This window comes from Labrus bergylta, chromosome 7 (assembly GCF_963930695.1).
Source record: "Labrus bergylta chromosome 7, fLabBer1.1, whole genome shotgun sequence".
NCBI lineage: Eukaryota > Metazoa > Chordata > Actinopteri > Labriformes > Labridae > Labrus > Labrus bergylta.
Window position 1 is genome coordinate 14,997,818 of NC_089201.1, and position 12,873 is coordinate 15,010,690.

General features: G+C 44.6%; 1 protein-coding gene across 2 annotated transcripts in view; it reads right to left on the bottom strand.

The window, feature by feature from the left end:
- The window catches only part of grm8b (glutamate receptor, metabotropic 8b), a 128,583-nt gene that overhangs the window by 11,829 nt on the left and 103,881 nt on the right, over positions 1-12,873 (bottom strand). For both annotated transcript variants that reach the window (XM_065956853.1, XM_020635000.2), the window contains exons 8-9: positions 8,037-8,176; positions 6,950-7,885 (exon numbers count right to left, since the gene is read on the bottom strand). In XM_065956853.1, coding sequence (XP_065812925.1) covers positions 6,950-7,885; positions 8,037-8,176 — 1,076 coding nt within the window. The remainder of the gene's footprint in view (positions 1-6,949; positions 7,886-8,036; positions 8,177-12,873) is intronic.

Below are 12,873 nucleotides of genomic sequence, written 5' to 3' on the forward strand. Positions count from 1 at the left end.
GAAAGCATGGATACTACAGCGGCATGCTCAAGGGGCTTTCCTGAACCTGTGTCGAGAGCTGCAGATAAATGAAACCTCAGAACAGCAAATCAGAGAGATTCCTCTCACCAACCGCCGATGATGATGTCGAATCGGCTAAAAAAAGGCCGACGGGTAGAGAAAACTAGGGCAACAACCGCTCACCGATGGTCCAACTAGGGCCGACGGCCGACGTTCTCTTTGGTGTGTCAGGGCCTTTAGACGTCTGCCGACAGGAAAGAGATTCACTTATGTTAGGTCGGCCAAATCAGAAAAAACAGATACCTGAGGTCGTTTGTCCCATCAGCAGTTGTTTTTTTTAATAAACTGTAGGCATTGTTGCCTGTCCTCTTACACTCTGGACTGTCAGTCTTTGTGTCTCTTATCTCACTCACGTCCATCATGATGATTTCCATTGTGGTTTAAATGTGCGTATTTATGTCGTTGTGCTGGACCTCTGTAAAAATGTAATATTCAAGGGTTTGGGAAAACAATGTGTTAATTATTTGAAGGATATTGCACCATAAAACATAAGCCAATTCTACAGACGACATCATCACAGTGTTGAATTAGGAAACTAAGAGAACAGAAGAAGAAACAAAGCATTCAGTAAGTCGGTGACGTTTTGACTATTTAAATCCATCACAGATCTGTTTGAGCTGTGCTACATTCAGAACAGACAGTGAATATGTCACAGAACAGTAAGAACCAACACGCTGATTTTTTCGCTCCACAAATAGACGCTCAGTTTGATAAGTAATGTGCTGAGAGGCTGACAAAGCGATAGACGAGTGTGAGATGAGTTAATTACACGGCACAGGATACCGCAGACCCTCTGCTGTCATCTTCATTCTCTGGAAAAGCAAATCAAGGACAAATTAAGATCTTGTGAGAGGACAGAAATCAATAATGCTCTGTCAAAGAGCGCTGTTTCAAAATGCTGATTTAATGGGGACCTTTAGTTAGTTTATCTGACTGCATGCCAAGTGGAAAGAGGAGGAGGTTCACAGTTAAGATTGGTCAAACTTGAATATTAGAGGCTAATCACCAAGCTGCCACGACCAACAGAAACACACAGTAAGTAAGGTATACAATCTGAAGTTGCAGTAATTATCCTGCTCGCTTTCTGGAGCTCAACAGGTTGGGTCCAAAGTAAAAATGAAATTGATTTGATTAATGATGGTTTATGCTCCTGTAAGTGTAAAGCGTATGATGATCAACCTAGTTCGAAGAAATTCATGGTTACCTTAAGATCCCGGGGGAAAGAACTACACTACCCAGAATCCTAGAGTGTCACAGTGACGGCTCTGATTGGTGGAGCCTGCTGTCACCATGGAAATGTTTACCGCACCTTCAACACCCAATCATCAGCTGCTGCCTCTGAATTTCAACACACCTATATAAACTACAACATATAGCAACATCTTTGTTAACAATATAATAAAGATGAGTGTAGAACTGGCTCCAAGCAATGACCGTTTTTACAGCAGAAATAAACATGTTTACATCCTGGATCAAAAGTCAGTCAGAGTCTCAGCGAGTTGAATCACTTAGGTTAATGAAAGGTATTCATGTGAAATGTATCAGACGTCTTCCTGCTGATTTCCTGACATCAGGTTTCATCGTTAGTGTTGACGATGTTCAAACCCTCGTAACAGATACATTCATCTATCGTTTCATCTCAAAACTGGAATGGAGACTTTTTTTTAAAGTCAGAAACGCAAACCAAACCTCCCTGGGTGAGGGGAGTTTTAGAAGAAGAAGATATACTTTATTAATCCCGCGAGAGGAAATTCAGTTTTACACTCCGTTGTTGAGACATGATACACACAAACACAGGCTGAAATACACACACATGCACCAGCAGGTGGGCGTTCTGTGCCTTGCTCAAGGGCACCTCGGGAAGTGAACTTGCACCTCTCCAGCTACAAGACCAATCTTCAGACTTGATCTGCACCGGGACTTGAGCCGTCGACCCTCCAGTTCCCAACCCAAGCCCCTACAGACTGAGCTACTGCCGGCCCCTTTTTTTTAAGGGAGGTGAATAATTTTGTTTTCTTTTGTTTTTATTCCTTGTTAAGCGCTATTCAAGTCTAATGAATTATTATGATGTAGGGAACCCGAACAGACGAGCAGAGAGCCATTACCTGAGTCCTGGTTCACATAACATTGTAACCTTCTGCTTCACAGTTTCTCGATGTCACAGAAATAACAACGATGATGAAACTGCGGGAAAGGATTCTTCTCCAAAAGAGGATATAGAAACTTTCTGTCAAATATATATGTATATATATATATATATATATACCTGGGGAAGTCTGGCAGAGAGAAGAAGAGCTGTGCACGCTGAAAGGAAAGAAAAATAGAGGCTAAAAAGTTTGAAACTATCTGAAGAGTTTGGGTAAATTCTCCTCATCTCAGCTTAGCGTGAAGTTTTGGCAGGTTGTCAGTACGAGAGTGTGGACAAAATAACACCTCAGGGAAAGAACCAAAGTGTTGTTTCGTGTGTGGATCATCGTCTCTCTCTTCTTCTTCTCTCTCGGTGTTTGAGCGCAGGACCTGCAGATTTGATTTCACAGCTGATAAACTGAACATGGACGAGTCTCTGTGAGCAGCTCTGACCTTCAGAGCGGGAATAACATCGTGTTAAAGGCCAAGCCGAGTCTATCCACAGCACTGACCCCTCGCTAAATGAACAGGCTGACCTTTGACCTGCTGCAATGAAAGTGGTGTATGTCCTGTATGTTGACATTCAACTCTAAGAACTACTCCAACATGACATCAGTCTTTTCAAACCTTGATTTCCACAACCCACATCGCAGTGTTTGAAACACATGGCTTGGTGTAAAACATTTTGTCCACTTTATTTATTTAAAGGGAAACCTACATTTTTGATTTTGAAATCTTTTTCAGCCCCATTTGAACTTCAGATCTCTTGAACGAGACAGCAGAAAAGCTCATGGTCGAACAGTTTCTCTGAATAGATTAAATCAAGTGTGAATGGAAGCAGGCTTGTTTTTTAATTATTCATTTGTTTGCAGCAGGGTGGGTTTGAGCTCCGGCAGCAGGTTGATTAAAAGTGGAACAGCAGCCTGAACACTATTCAGTGTAAATCAACAGGAAGGCCTGAGGTGGTCAATGTATTTCTGCTGACCAGAATAACATCAAAAACAGTCTGTCTGCTGTGTGATTACAGAAAAAAACATTCCTCTCTGTATCACGCTCTTTAAGATGTATTCTGCTGCGGTCTCTCAGTAAAAACTTGAGCTTTTTATTGCAGAAGAGGAAGCGTTCTGTGTAAGGCCTCGGAGGGGGACGCTGGCGGCTGCTTGATGTGACACCTCGCTGTGTTCGGGGACGATGATGTAATCTTCATCTGAGCTCGTCTGAACATTCAGTCTGCTGCATCAGTGCTTTCTCAAACTGCTGTCAGCCATGTTTCCCCCTTTTTTTGATCGGAGGATCAGAAGAAACCTGAACATTTCCTTTACTTATGACTGACACTGGCTCAGGCGGTTTTATTTTCCCTCAGCATAGGACTCTCTGTAACATCACCTTCTCTTAAAACAAGACACTGTAAGAATGTTTTTAAAGTGAAATGTTTTATGTAGGACCAATATGGAATTTTTGGGGCCGATACCGATATGGATATTAGGACAACAAAAAATCTGAAACGGATAAATCGGCCGATATCTTTCTTCGATCTAAGTTTGATCTTTAGAGACAGATTGATATAGATATGCACACACCTTGTTTTCTGTCGATCCCTCAAATGCAGTTAAAGGCAGGGCTGGTCATATAGCATGATTTTGAAAGTTGCATTCCTTCAGTGCTTTGTCTACACCAAGCCCCTCCCCTCTGTCCTCCCTCTAAAGCCACGCCCCTCACTTACATGCACGAGCGCCGTTGCTCCAGAGTTGCTCTAGAGAACGAGCAGGGAGACAGGGAGGCTGTGATTGGTTCATCAGATTGGTAGCTCCAGGCAGACATTGGTAGAAGTTTTTACAGGCTTACAAACTGCTACAGATGACGGATTTTCTTTGTTCCTTTTTCAGAGCACATGAGTTTTAAAAAAAAATACCGACCCTGCCTTTAATAAACACTTGTGAAAAGATATATTATGAAAACAAGATGGCCACTCAACTGGAAAGTAAGTGTGCATGCACGTGCTTGACACTCTGGAGAGTGATAATACGTGTTGTAATCCAAATAGCTCGCTCTGGTGGTGACAGCCAGAGAGAAATATAATGTTACTCACATGAAATGCAATTTGACTGGTGAATAAATCTGGTAATATTGGCGCATTTTTGTCTCTCTTTCTAAGATCACAAACACTTCCCATGTCATCTCCAAACTAGGACTCTCATCATCAATGTACATACTCAGGTCTCCAGTCAGAGAACAGTAGCATCAACAAAAGACTCATAAACTATATTTAGAAGAAATCTGAGTGAATCGCTCCACCTGTCCTCCGTCTCCCCACAGACACCATAATGAGCAAAATCCTCCATCTGGCGGCTCGCTTACAGCAAACTCAACCCCAAAATCTGCATAAAACTGTTGTCTGAATGTGCTCAATTTCATTTCTGCTCCAATTAGTATTTTGTTGAGAGGCTGCGGAGCTTGTTGGGCTGTGCCTTTCATGCTCAGAAACCGATCAATCAACAATCAGTCAGAGCATCGCATGAATCGGTATGCTGTCTCTGCTTTAAAGAGACAAACAACTAACTGTTGTAGCTTGGAACAGCAAAGAGGAATCTATTGACCGTTAGCAGCTAAATGTCTAGCCCTTGTGACCGCTTGCAGAAGAGGATTCATCCATAGTTTGTATTGCCTTTGAAAAGCAAAAAAACCACAAAGAAAAGAAAAAGAAACATGTAAGAAAAGGATGACATGAGCTGTAAATGAAAGCATGTTTGGCTATAAAACTAAAACCAAACAAGCTAACCTCAATGTTACTTTTTCTTTAGGTTTAGCCCTATTGTCTTATTCTAAATCTTACATGTTACAATTCACTTAGCAGACACTTTTATCCAAAGCGACGTTCATCAGAGAGTAAGTACAACACTAATCCATTCATACACCGCCACCGAAGCAGCTGGAGCAATGCGGGGTTAAGTGTCTTGCCCAAGGACACATCGGACATGTTGCTCAGCTGGGAATCTAACCCTCGACCTTCCAGTTGAGAGTAGACGACTCTACCAACTGAGCCACAGCCGCCCATCATGATATCACACTGTAATACATAAATACAAGAAGAATGTCATTATTATGTTTTCTAGAAAGATTGTGATTCAGGGGCCCCGGATAGCCAAGCGGTTATGTCGCATACCCCATGTACAGAGGGCATGGTTCTTGTCGCCTCGATTGTGGGTTCAAATCTGACCTCGGCCGTTTGCTGCATGTCGTCCCCACTCTTTCCTCCAAACATTACCTGTCTCTCATGGCTGTACTATCCAATATAGGCAAAAAGCCCCAAAATTCAGATGTTTACTGTTAACGCTATCTGTTAGCATTAGCTTTGGTTTGCTATCCTGATGTCATATAAGGTGCATAAAATTCATATTTCCAAAGTTGTCTATTTTGAATCAAATCATGCCATTACTTAACACCCACAACGATCAAATTAATGAGGTCGCTAGCTGGAGCTTCCTTCAATTAAGTACAGGTATGCAGCGCTAAAGTACTTATATGGACTGTAGCTAATCGAAGGGTTTTCCCATCATAGACTGTGTATTAAGATGATCAGAGAAACAGCAACCTTGGAGGGAAGCCAAAAAATGTAGAGCTCCTTCTGCAAACAGCAGGGAGACTAGGTGAGTGAGGTCTTGTGAGAAATTTTGCGACTTGTCGTATGAAACGGGGCTGCACCGTCAGTCAGATCTCTTCTGCGCAAATCCAGGCTTTGCTTCAAATGACCTCACTGATGCAATATGTCAGCACCCGTTGCAGAGGTATTTTAACTTCACTTTTACACAATGGGAGGAGGTCATGTGAACTAAAGTCAATGATTCACACACACGTTCATGCACTGATAGCAGAGGATGCTATGCAAAGCGTCCATCTCTTTTAAGTAATTACACTCATATGCTGCTGAGCTCATTTGGGGTTCAGTGTCTTCCCTAAGGAGGACACATGGAGTGCTGGAGCTGGGATCGAACCGCTAACCTTTAGGTTAAGAGACAACTGGCTCTGCCACTGAGCCGCAGCCGCCTAAAGATCATGAGAACCAAGAAAAGTAATTTTGATATTTGATCCACCGTTGATGTTATTGAATTTTATCTGTGTATTGTTCTATGTCTTCTCTCTTATGAAATGTGTGTGTGTGTGTGTGTCTGTGTGTGTGCGCATGACTGGTTGATTTGTATTTTACCGTTGCCATCATCTTCCCAGGGACAACAGATGGAAATTAGCTAGCTAGCTAAATCTGGTACAAAGCATCTCTTCTCTTCTGAGACTAATGTCTCAATTATTTTGTACACGATCCCTGATTCAAATAAAATAAAAAATTCAAAATAAAAAATTAAAGCTGTATAAGAGCTCGGCTTAAAGTATGCATGCTTCACAAAATTTACAAAAGCTTAAGCAACTAAAGCTTTGCATAATTTCTGCATCATATGCCATGTATTGTTTGCAAAACATTAACACAAAAAATAAAAAAATACAACTTGCAAGCAGAAACTCTCAGAGAGACAGCCCACATGAGGGAAAGGCAGTGCAGGTGAGTGATGCGTTCAGAACAGGAGCTTCCAAATCACAAAGTACGGGAGCTCAGCGTGTTGTCAGCGTGTCAAACACACACATGCAGTGTTTGTGTGAAGAACTGTAAATGCTGCTGACAGTGTGTGCTTCCATTTATAAACTCAGCTGGAGGGCCGAACATTACATTAAACATGACAGTGCATTATTTATCAGAGAGGCACACACTCACCCGCTCAGCTGACTGTGCCGTGCCGAAGAAGATGGGGATGAAGGCGAGCCAGATGATGCAGGTGGTGTACATAGTAAATCCAATGGGCTTGGCCTCGTTAAAGGTCTCTGGCACGCCGCGTGTCTTGATGGCGTAAACAGTGCATGTGACCATCAAGAGGATGCTGTATCCCAGGGAGCAGATGAGCGACAGGTCCGAGATGTCGCACTTGAGGACGCCGCGCGCGTTCCCGGGATCCTGCGTGCGCTGCTCACCGTAGTCCACAAACGTGTGTGGAGGATCTGCGATGAACCATATGAGGACTCCGAGCAGCTGAACGGAGATGAGTGAGAAGGTAATGACCAGCTGGGAGGCCGGGGAGATGAAGCGTGGCGCCGTCACCGCCTTCTTGCCCTGCTCGAAGATGCGGTGGATGCGGTTGGTCTTGGTGAGGAGGGCGGCGTAGCTGAAGCACATGCCGAGGCCCAGGAAGATCCGTCGGAAGGAGCAGACGACCACATCCGGAGCGGCGATCATGGGGAAGGTGATGATGTAACACAGGAAGATGCCCGTCAGCAACAGGTAGCTCATCTCCCGCCCTGAGGCGCGGACGATGGGCGTGTCTTTGTATTTGACAAAGGTGACAATGACAAAGGTGGTGGCGATGATGCCCAGGACAGAGATGAAGACGGGCAGCAGCGCCCAGGGCGAGTGCCACTCCAGCTTGATGATGGGGATGGGCTGGCAGCTGGTGCGGTTCCGGTCGGGTCTCTTCTCGTAGGGGCAGAGGTCGCAGGTGAACTCGCTGGCCTGGAAGTGGTATCCCTCGCAGCGCTCGCAGTGCCAGCAGCACGGCACGCCCTTCACCACCTTCTTCCTCTCTCCGGTCCGGCAGGGGAGGCTGCACACGGAGGCCGGCAGCGAGGGGTCGCCCGTGCTCCACTGCATGGCCTCCATCTGAGGGGAGGAGAGGGGCGGGGATCAGTAGTCATCTTGAAGTAAGAACTCAAGCACTGTTTTAACTCATTTCGCAGAAGATGATGACTCTGCAGAATTTAATAACCCAGAAATGTTTGAAATGTGTTTCTTTGTTGTTATTGATCCTTACGTTTAGATGCAGCTGATTGGTCCAGTGCCCGATGACCTTGTACTCTGCTATCGACTGGTTGTTGATCTGATACTGGAAGATGTCGTAGCGTCCGGGAGCGTCGCCGTTCTCGTTGAAGGTGACCGGAGTCCCTGCACTTCCTGTAGAAACACACAGAAAAACAGAAGTCGTAGTGTGTATACAGTGTGTGTGGTTTTTTTTCTCCCGTCATCTTCAGTCTGCTCTCTGTGAAAGTAGTAAGCTGATATTTAATCTACTTTCTCCTTGAGTTTTCCTCTCGGTCTGAGTCATCCTATCACAGCTTCTCCACCGCCTCGCCACCACAACAACCACACCAACGTCTCCTCACCATATTGACTGACTCCTTCCTGCCAAGTGAAAATCTCACACTGTGAGACACGCTTTGAATTGAGCCAACAGCCTAATATTAAAAAAAGAACATCTGACGGCATGAGGTAAAAAACATTTTCAACACGACTGCATACCAGAATAACATTTGAGATAATACTGTTCAAAGGATTTAAAGGTTTCTCACCTTGAAATTAAAACATAAAACCCAAAGTGATTCATCTCAAACCTGTCACATGATTATTACATCTCTCTACCCTTATGAAAAAATAAGGGTTGTCGCCTACTAGGGATTTACAAAGTCCAATCTGATTGGTCAGATTTTGCCCATAATCAACAGGTCGTCAAAAGAATTTTTTTATAAATCCACATTTCCCTGAAATTATCTGTAAAAATGAATTTTCATGACTTTTATGACGTCAAAATGGCGGCTACACTCTGACTTTTCGATTGACATCTTATTTGGCCAATCATCACGACCTTTCATTCACCGTTCCCGGCATATAATAGCCAATGAAAGCTATTAGCCCCACTGCACCACCGTGCATCTTGCGACAGCGTTGCGTTAATTTTTGAAGGCAGCCAAAATGGATGCAGTAGATGAAGGGCCGCTGTGCACACGAAAAATAAATAAAAGCAAGTTTATCTCAAGCCACAGAGTGTTTGAGAGCTGAAAGATACCGTGGAGCAAGGGCATGGAGGAAATGTGATTGTAATGCTCGGTGAAGTACCCTCTAAGTTTTTAAAGCAAATGAGAAACGAGAGAAAGCAGCGTCTCTCTCTGTGGTGTTTTCGACAGAGCAGATTGTTTATTTGAGGTTGGTTTTATTGTGTTTAATGACAAAGCTGCAGCTTGTGTGACCACAGAGTCCTAATGAACAACATGTTTGGAAATAATCTGGAGAAATGATGTTGATTCTCTCAGCACAGATTCTCTGAAGTGAAATGAAGTGTGTGTGTGTGTGTGTGTGTGTGTGGGGGGGGGGAGGGGGGCACCCTGAGGCGAGCTGTGGTGATTCATCTCGATGCTGATGTGATTTGCGATGCTTTTATTCATGATGAAGAAGGAAATCAGGACAGGATAGAATCAAAACCGACGCCCACTCACATCATTATGAATCTGTTTCTGTTGTTCTTTAGCTTCAATCTGCTGCTCGTCCTCTCAGCTTCAGCAGCTCCGAATTAATCCGCTTCCAGATCGAGACGCTTCTGAAACCCCCGACTTAAATCTGCCCTACAGGGAGGAACGCAGCACGACAATATACACGCCGTACAGCAAATACAGTAGCTGATGTTGCATACTGTCCAAACAGTGTGCCACACGAGCAAGCATCGGTGACAAATCCAGATTGATTCCATTATTTCCTCTTGGAGCGTCCCAACAGAGCGAGAGCCATGCTTCAGGATGCAATGCCCCGTTTTTACCCTGACCCCCTCAGTTTCCATTTTCTTTTCTGTCACTTGTATAGACATGGACGAGGAACCAGGAAGGAGGGAGCTCAACGATCAGGAAACAAACTTTTCCCGATCGTCTTTTGCTTTTCTTGCTCAACAGAGCTTGTTAGTTTATTATAGAAAGTGGTGATAGTGCTGAATTTGTAATAACCATATCCATGATTTAAATGTAATGCTTATACTTGTGTCAACACCAAAGACAAATCTTGATTCAGTTCATCGCTGTCAAATGCTCGTCAATACAATGTACCACACTTTGCCGTTTCTCCGCCTTCAAAACAAAAGCGCCAAATGTCATCCTGTTTTCAAGGGGAAACTGATATTTAACAGATGCAGTGCGGACGGTGAGCATCCATTTCTGCACGATGTGAAGCGATGTCTGAAGCACATGCTACAAGCTTTATACACAAGGCCGTCCCGTCCATGTAAACATGATGTAAACACGGCAACTTTACAGCTGGCTCATTGTAGACAGTCATGACTCAGAGAGACGATGGAGCAACAGTCACCTGAGAGTGAAGCCAGAATATTTAGAGCTCACCCTGCTGTTTGGCTGCATTGTAGGATGTAAGCTCCGCCTCCTCCATGTTAACAGATGAGACATGGGTCAGACTAGTTAAAATACATATTTTTTCTTTTTTTGTCAAAAGCGGGATTCTGTCGTCAAACCAACATAAGGATCGGTTCTGCTGCAGTCTGAACCCGCCTCATGGGTCTTAATGTGTGTTTCTGACAGCAGAACGACCGAGGCGTCAATTCCAGAAGCCAGCTCCCTTCTGCATGACTTGGCTCTAAGGTCTAGTCCAGTGGTTCTCAACTGGTGGGTTTCTCCATTACATGTTGTCTATCTTCTACTGCACACCTTTTTCATGAAATAAATCTGATTGGTTGAAAAATATCAGAAACTTCTGGGCGCGATTTCTCATGGCTGAGTCGGTGGCAGGTCCTGAGGCTAGACGAGCTGAGAACCACTGGTCTAGCTTTTTCTCTTGGTTTTGGCCCTTCGGTCACATTTAAAATACATTTTAGGTTATTGAAAAAGCACCATATCGAAAACTCCTTCCAGGGTGAAGATTTCCAGAAACAGGGAAGAGAGAAAACAGGAACGTTTGACATACTGCAGAAACAAACAGCCCAGCTCTTGATTCTTCTTCCTATGTTCAGCACTTTGTAAAAAAGCTGCACATTTGAAGTGAAGTCACAGCGGGAGATGGGCTCTTCACATATTCATCACTTAGCTCACCTACATATCTGCCCTCCTCCCCTCCCCTCTCCCACCCCCCACTCCTTTCACTGATCTGACTGTAAATGTTTCCTCTTCCTGCAGCTCAACAGGGTCAGTCATGCTGCATCCCTCTTAAAAAACAGCAAACAAGCTTTTATCGCCTCTTAGTAAGCGTCTGCTGTCCCAATGAATCAGGTAGGGACCTCCCTGATGCCCCTCTCCCCCACAGCTCGCCCCCGCTCTGCTGATCGTGGTCGAAACAGAACTTTTAACAGAAGACGGCTTCAGCGGAGCGAACGCCAACATTAGCACAAGCGTCTCAATTAGTCTCCCGACGCTCCTCTAAAAATAAAGCACACAGGCGAGCGAGGAGCACACGGGTGAGCTGGCGATTACCTTGCGGCCGCCGTCGCCACAGAGCCACACTCCGTCCTGGATTCGCCACATTGCATACATGGAACTATGGGTAACCCCGCTGCCCTGCGTTCAGAGAAGTGAAGCATAAAGAAAGAGAGGAGCAGCTCCAGTTTGATTTATGTCAACGTTTGATGTATGTGAAGGTTCAACCAAGCGTACAGCTCACAGATTCACGCAGGGACGACCACAACGCAGCGTGACATGAGTGTGTGTGTGTGTGTGCGTGCATGCGTGCATGCGTGCTTACGTGCGTGCGTGCGTGTGTGTGGTAGAGAGGCCTTAATAAGCTCAATCAGGCACAAACCACACATGAGCCGCATGCTGCTGAGGCAGGGTTACCGCGGCGATGCACACGCGCTGCTGCAGCGCTCCGGAGCTAAAACCTGGACCTTCACTGAGGAGATGTTTTCTCTGAGGCTGCAGATCAACTCAACATCATCCTCAAATCATCTCTGAGTCTAGCAAATGAAGAAATCAAGGACAAATGTGAATTAAAAAAAAAAAAAGTAGTTTTCCCTTTAGGGACCGAGGAGAAGCTGCTCCTCAGAGAAGCTGAAAACTCGAGAAATATCAGTGATTTTATGTCCTCACAGAACTGATAAATGACTAACAGATGTTTAAGACTAACTGGGAACAGAATGCAAATCAATCTGTTACAGGCAGCAATGTGGAACTACTTTCAACAGGCAGGATAACGTCTCTCCCATGTCTGCAGATTTCCCTGGTCGTCGGCTCATAGTAGGTTTGGCAGCGGGCCGGGGCTTTCTCATGAGAAGTGTGTACGGCCTTACAGGACTAGCCATGTAGCACATCTCAGTACTGTTTGCTGAGGAGGAAACTGAAACTTAGAGACGGGAGAGGAAGGTGAAAAATAAAGCTGATAAGAGAAAAAGAGAGAGTGACAACATGTTACCCTCCTGTGTTTCCTCGTTAAGAATTCATGATAGTGCTTCCTTAGGCCATCAGTTCCTGTTTCATGTCGTTATTTCTTACCTTGTTTATGGATTGTGGGGTTAGGGGTGGGGTTGCTGTTTTGTTTTTTTATATAAAGCACTCTCCGACATCAACGTATGAAAAGTGCAGAACAAATATTTAGAGTTGATGTGCACGCAGGTTGTCATGTGTTGGACACTGAAGCTTCAGTGTTTAGCCAGCTCTGCATCGGTCTGTAAACCTTTCTGTGTTCTAACCTCTCTCCATTTTTCAAAAGCATCTCCAATATTGATCCTAGTTTGATCACGTTTCTGCTCGTGGAGCTTATTAGAAACATGCAGAGGCTTTTTAGGTCGGGTACAATCACTTCTATCTGAACCAGTTCTCTTGCCCGCTTCCATCGCTGCAACACCTGTTGGTTTGACCTGATAACTGCTCTCATATCTGGCAATACGAGGG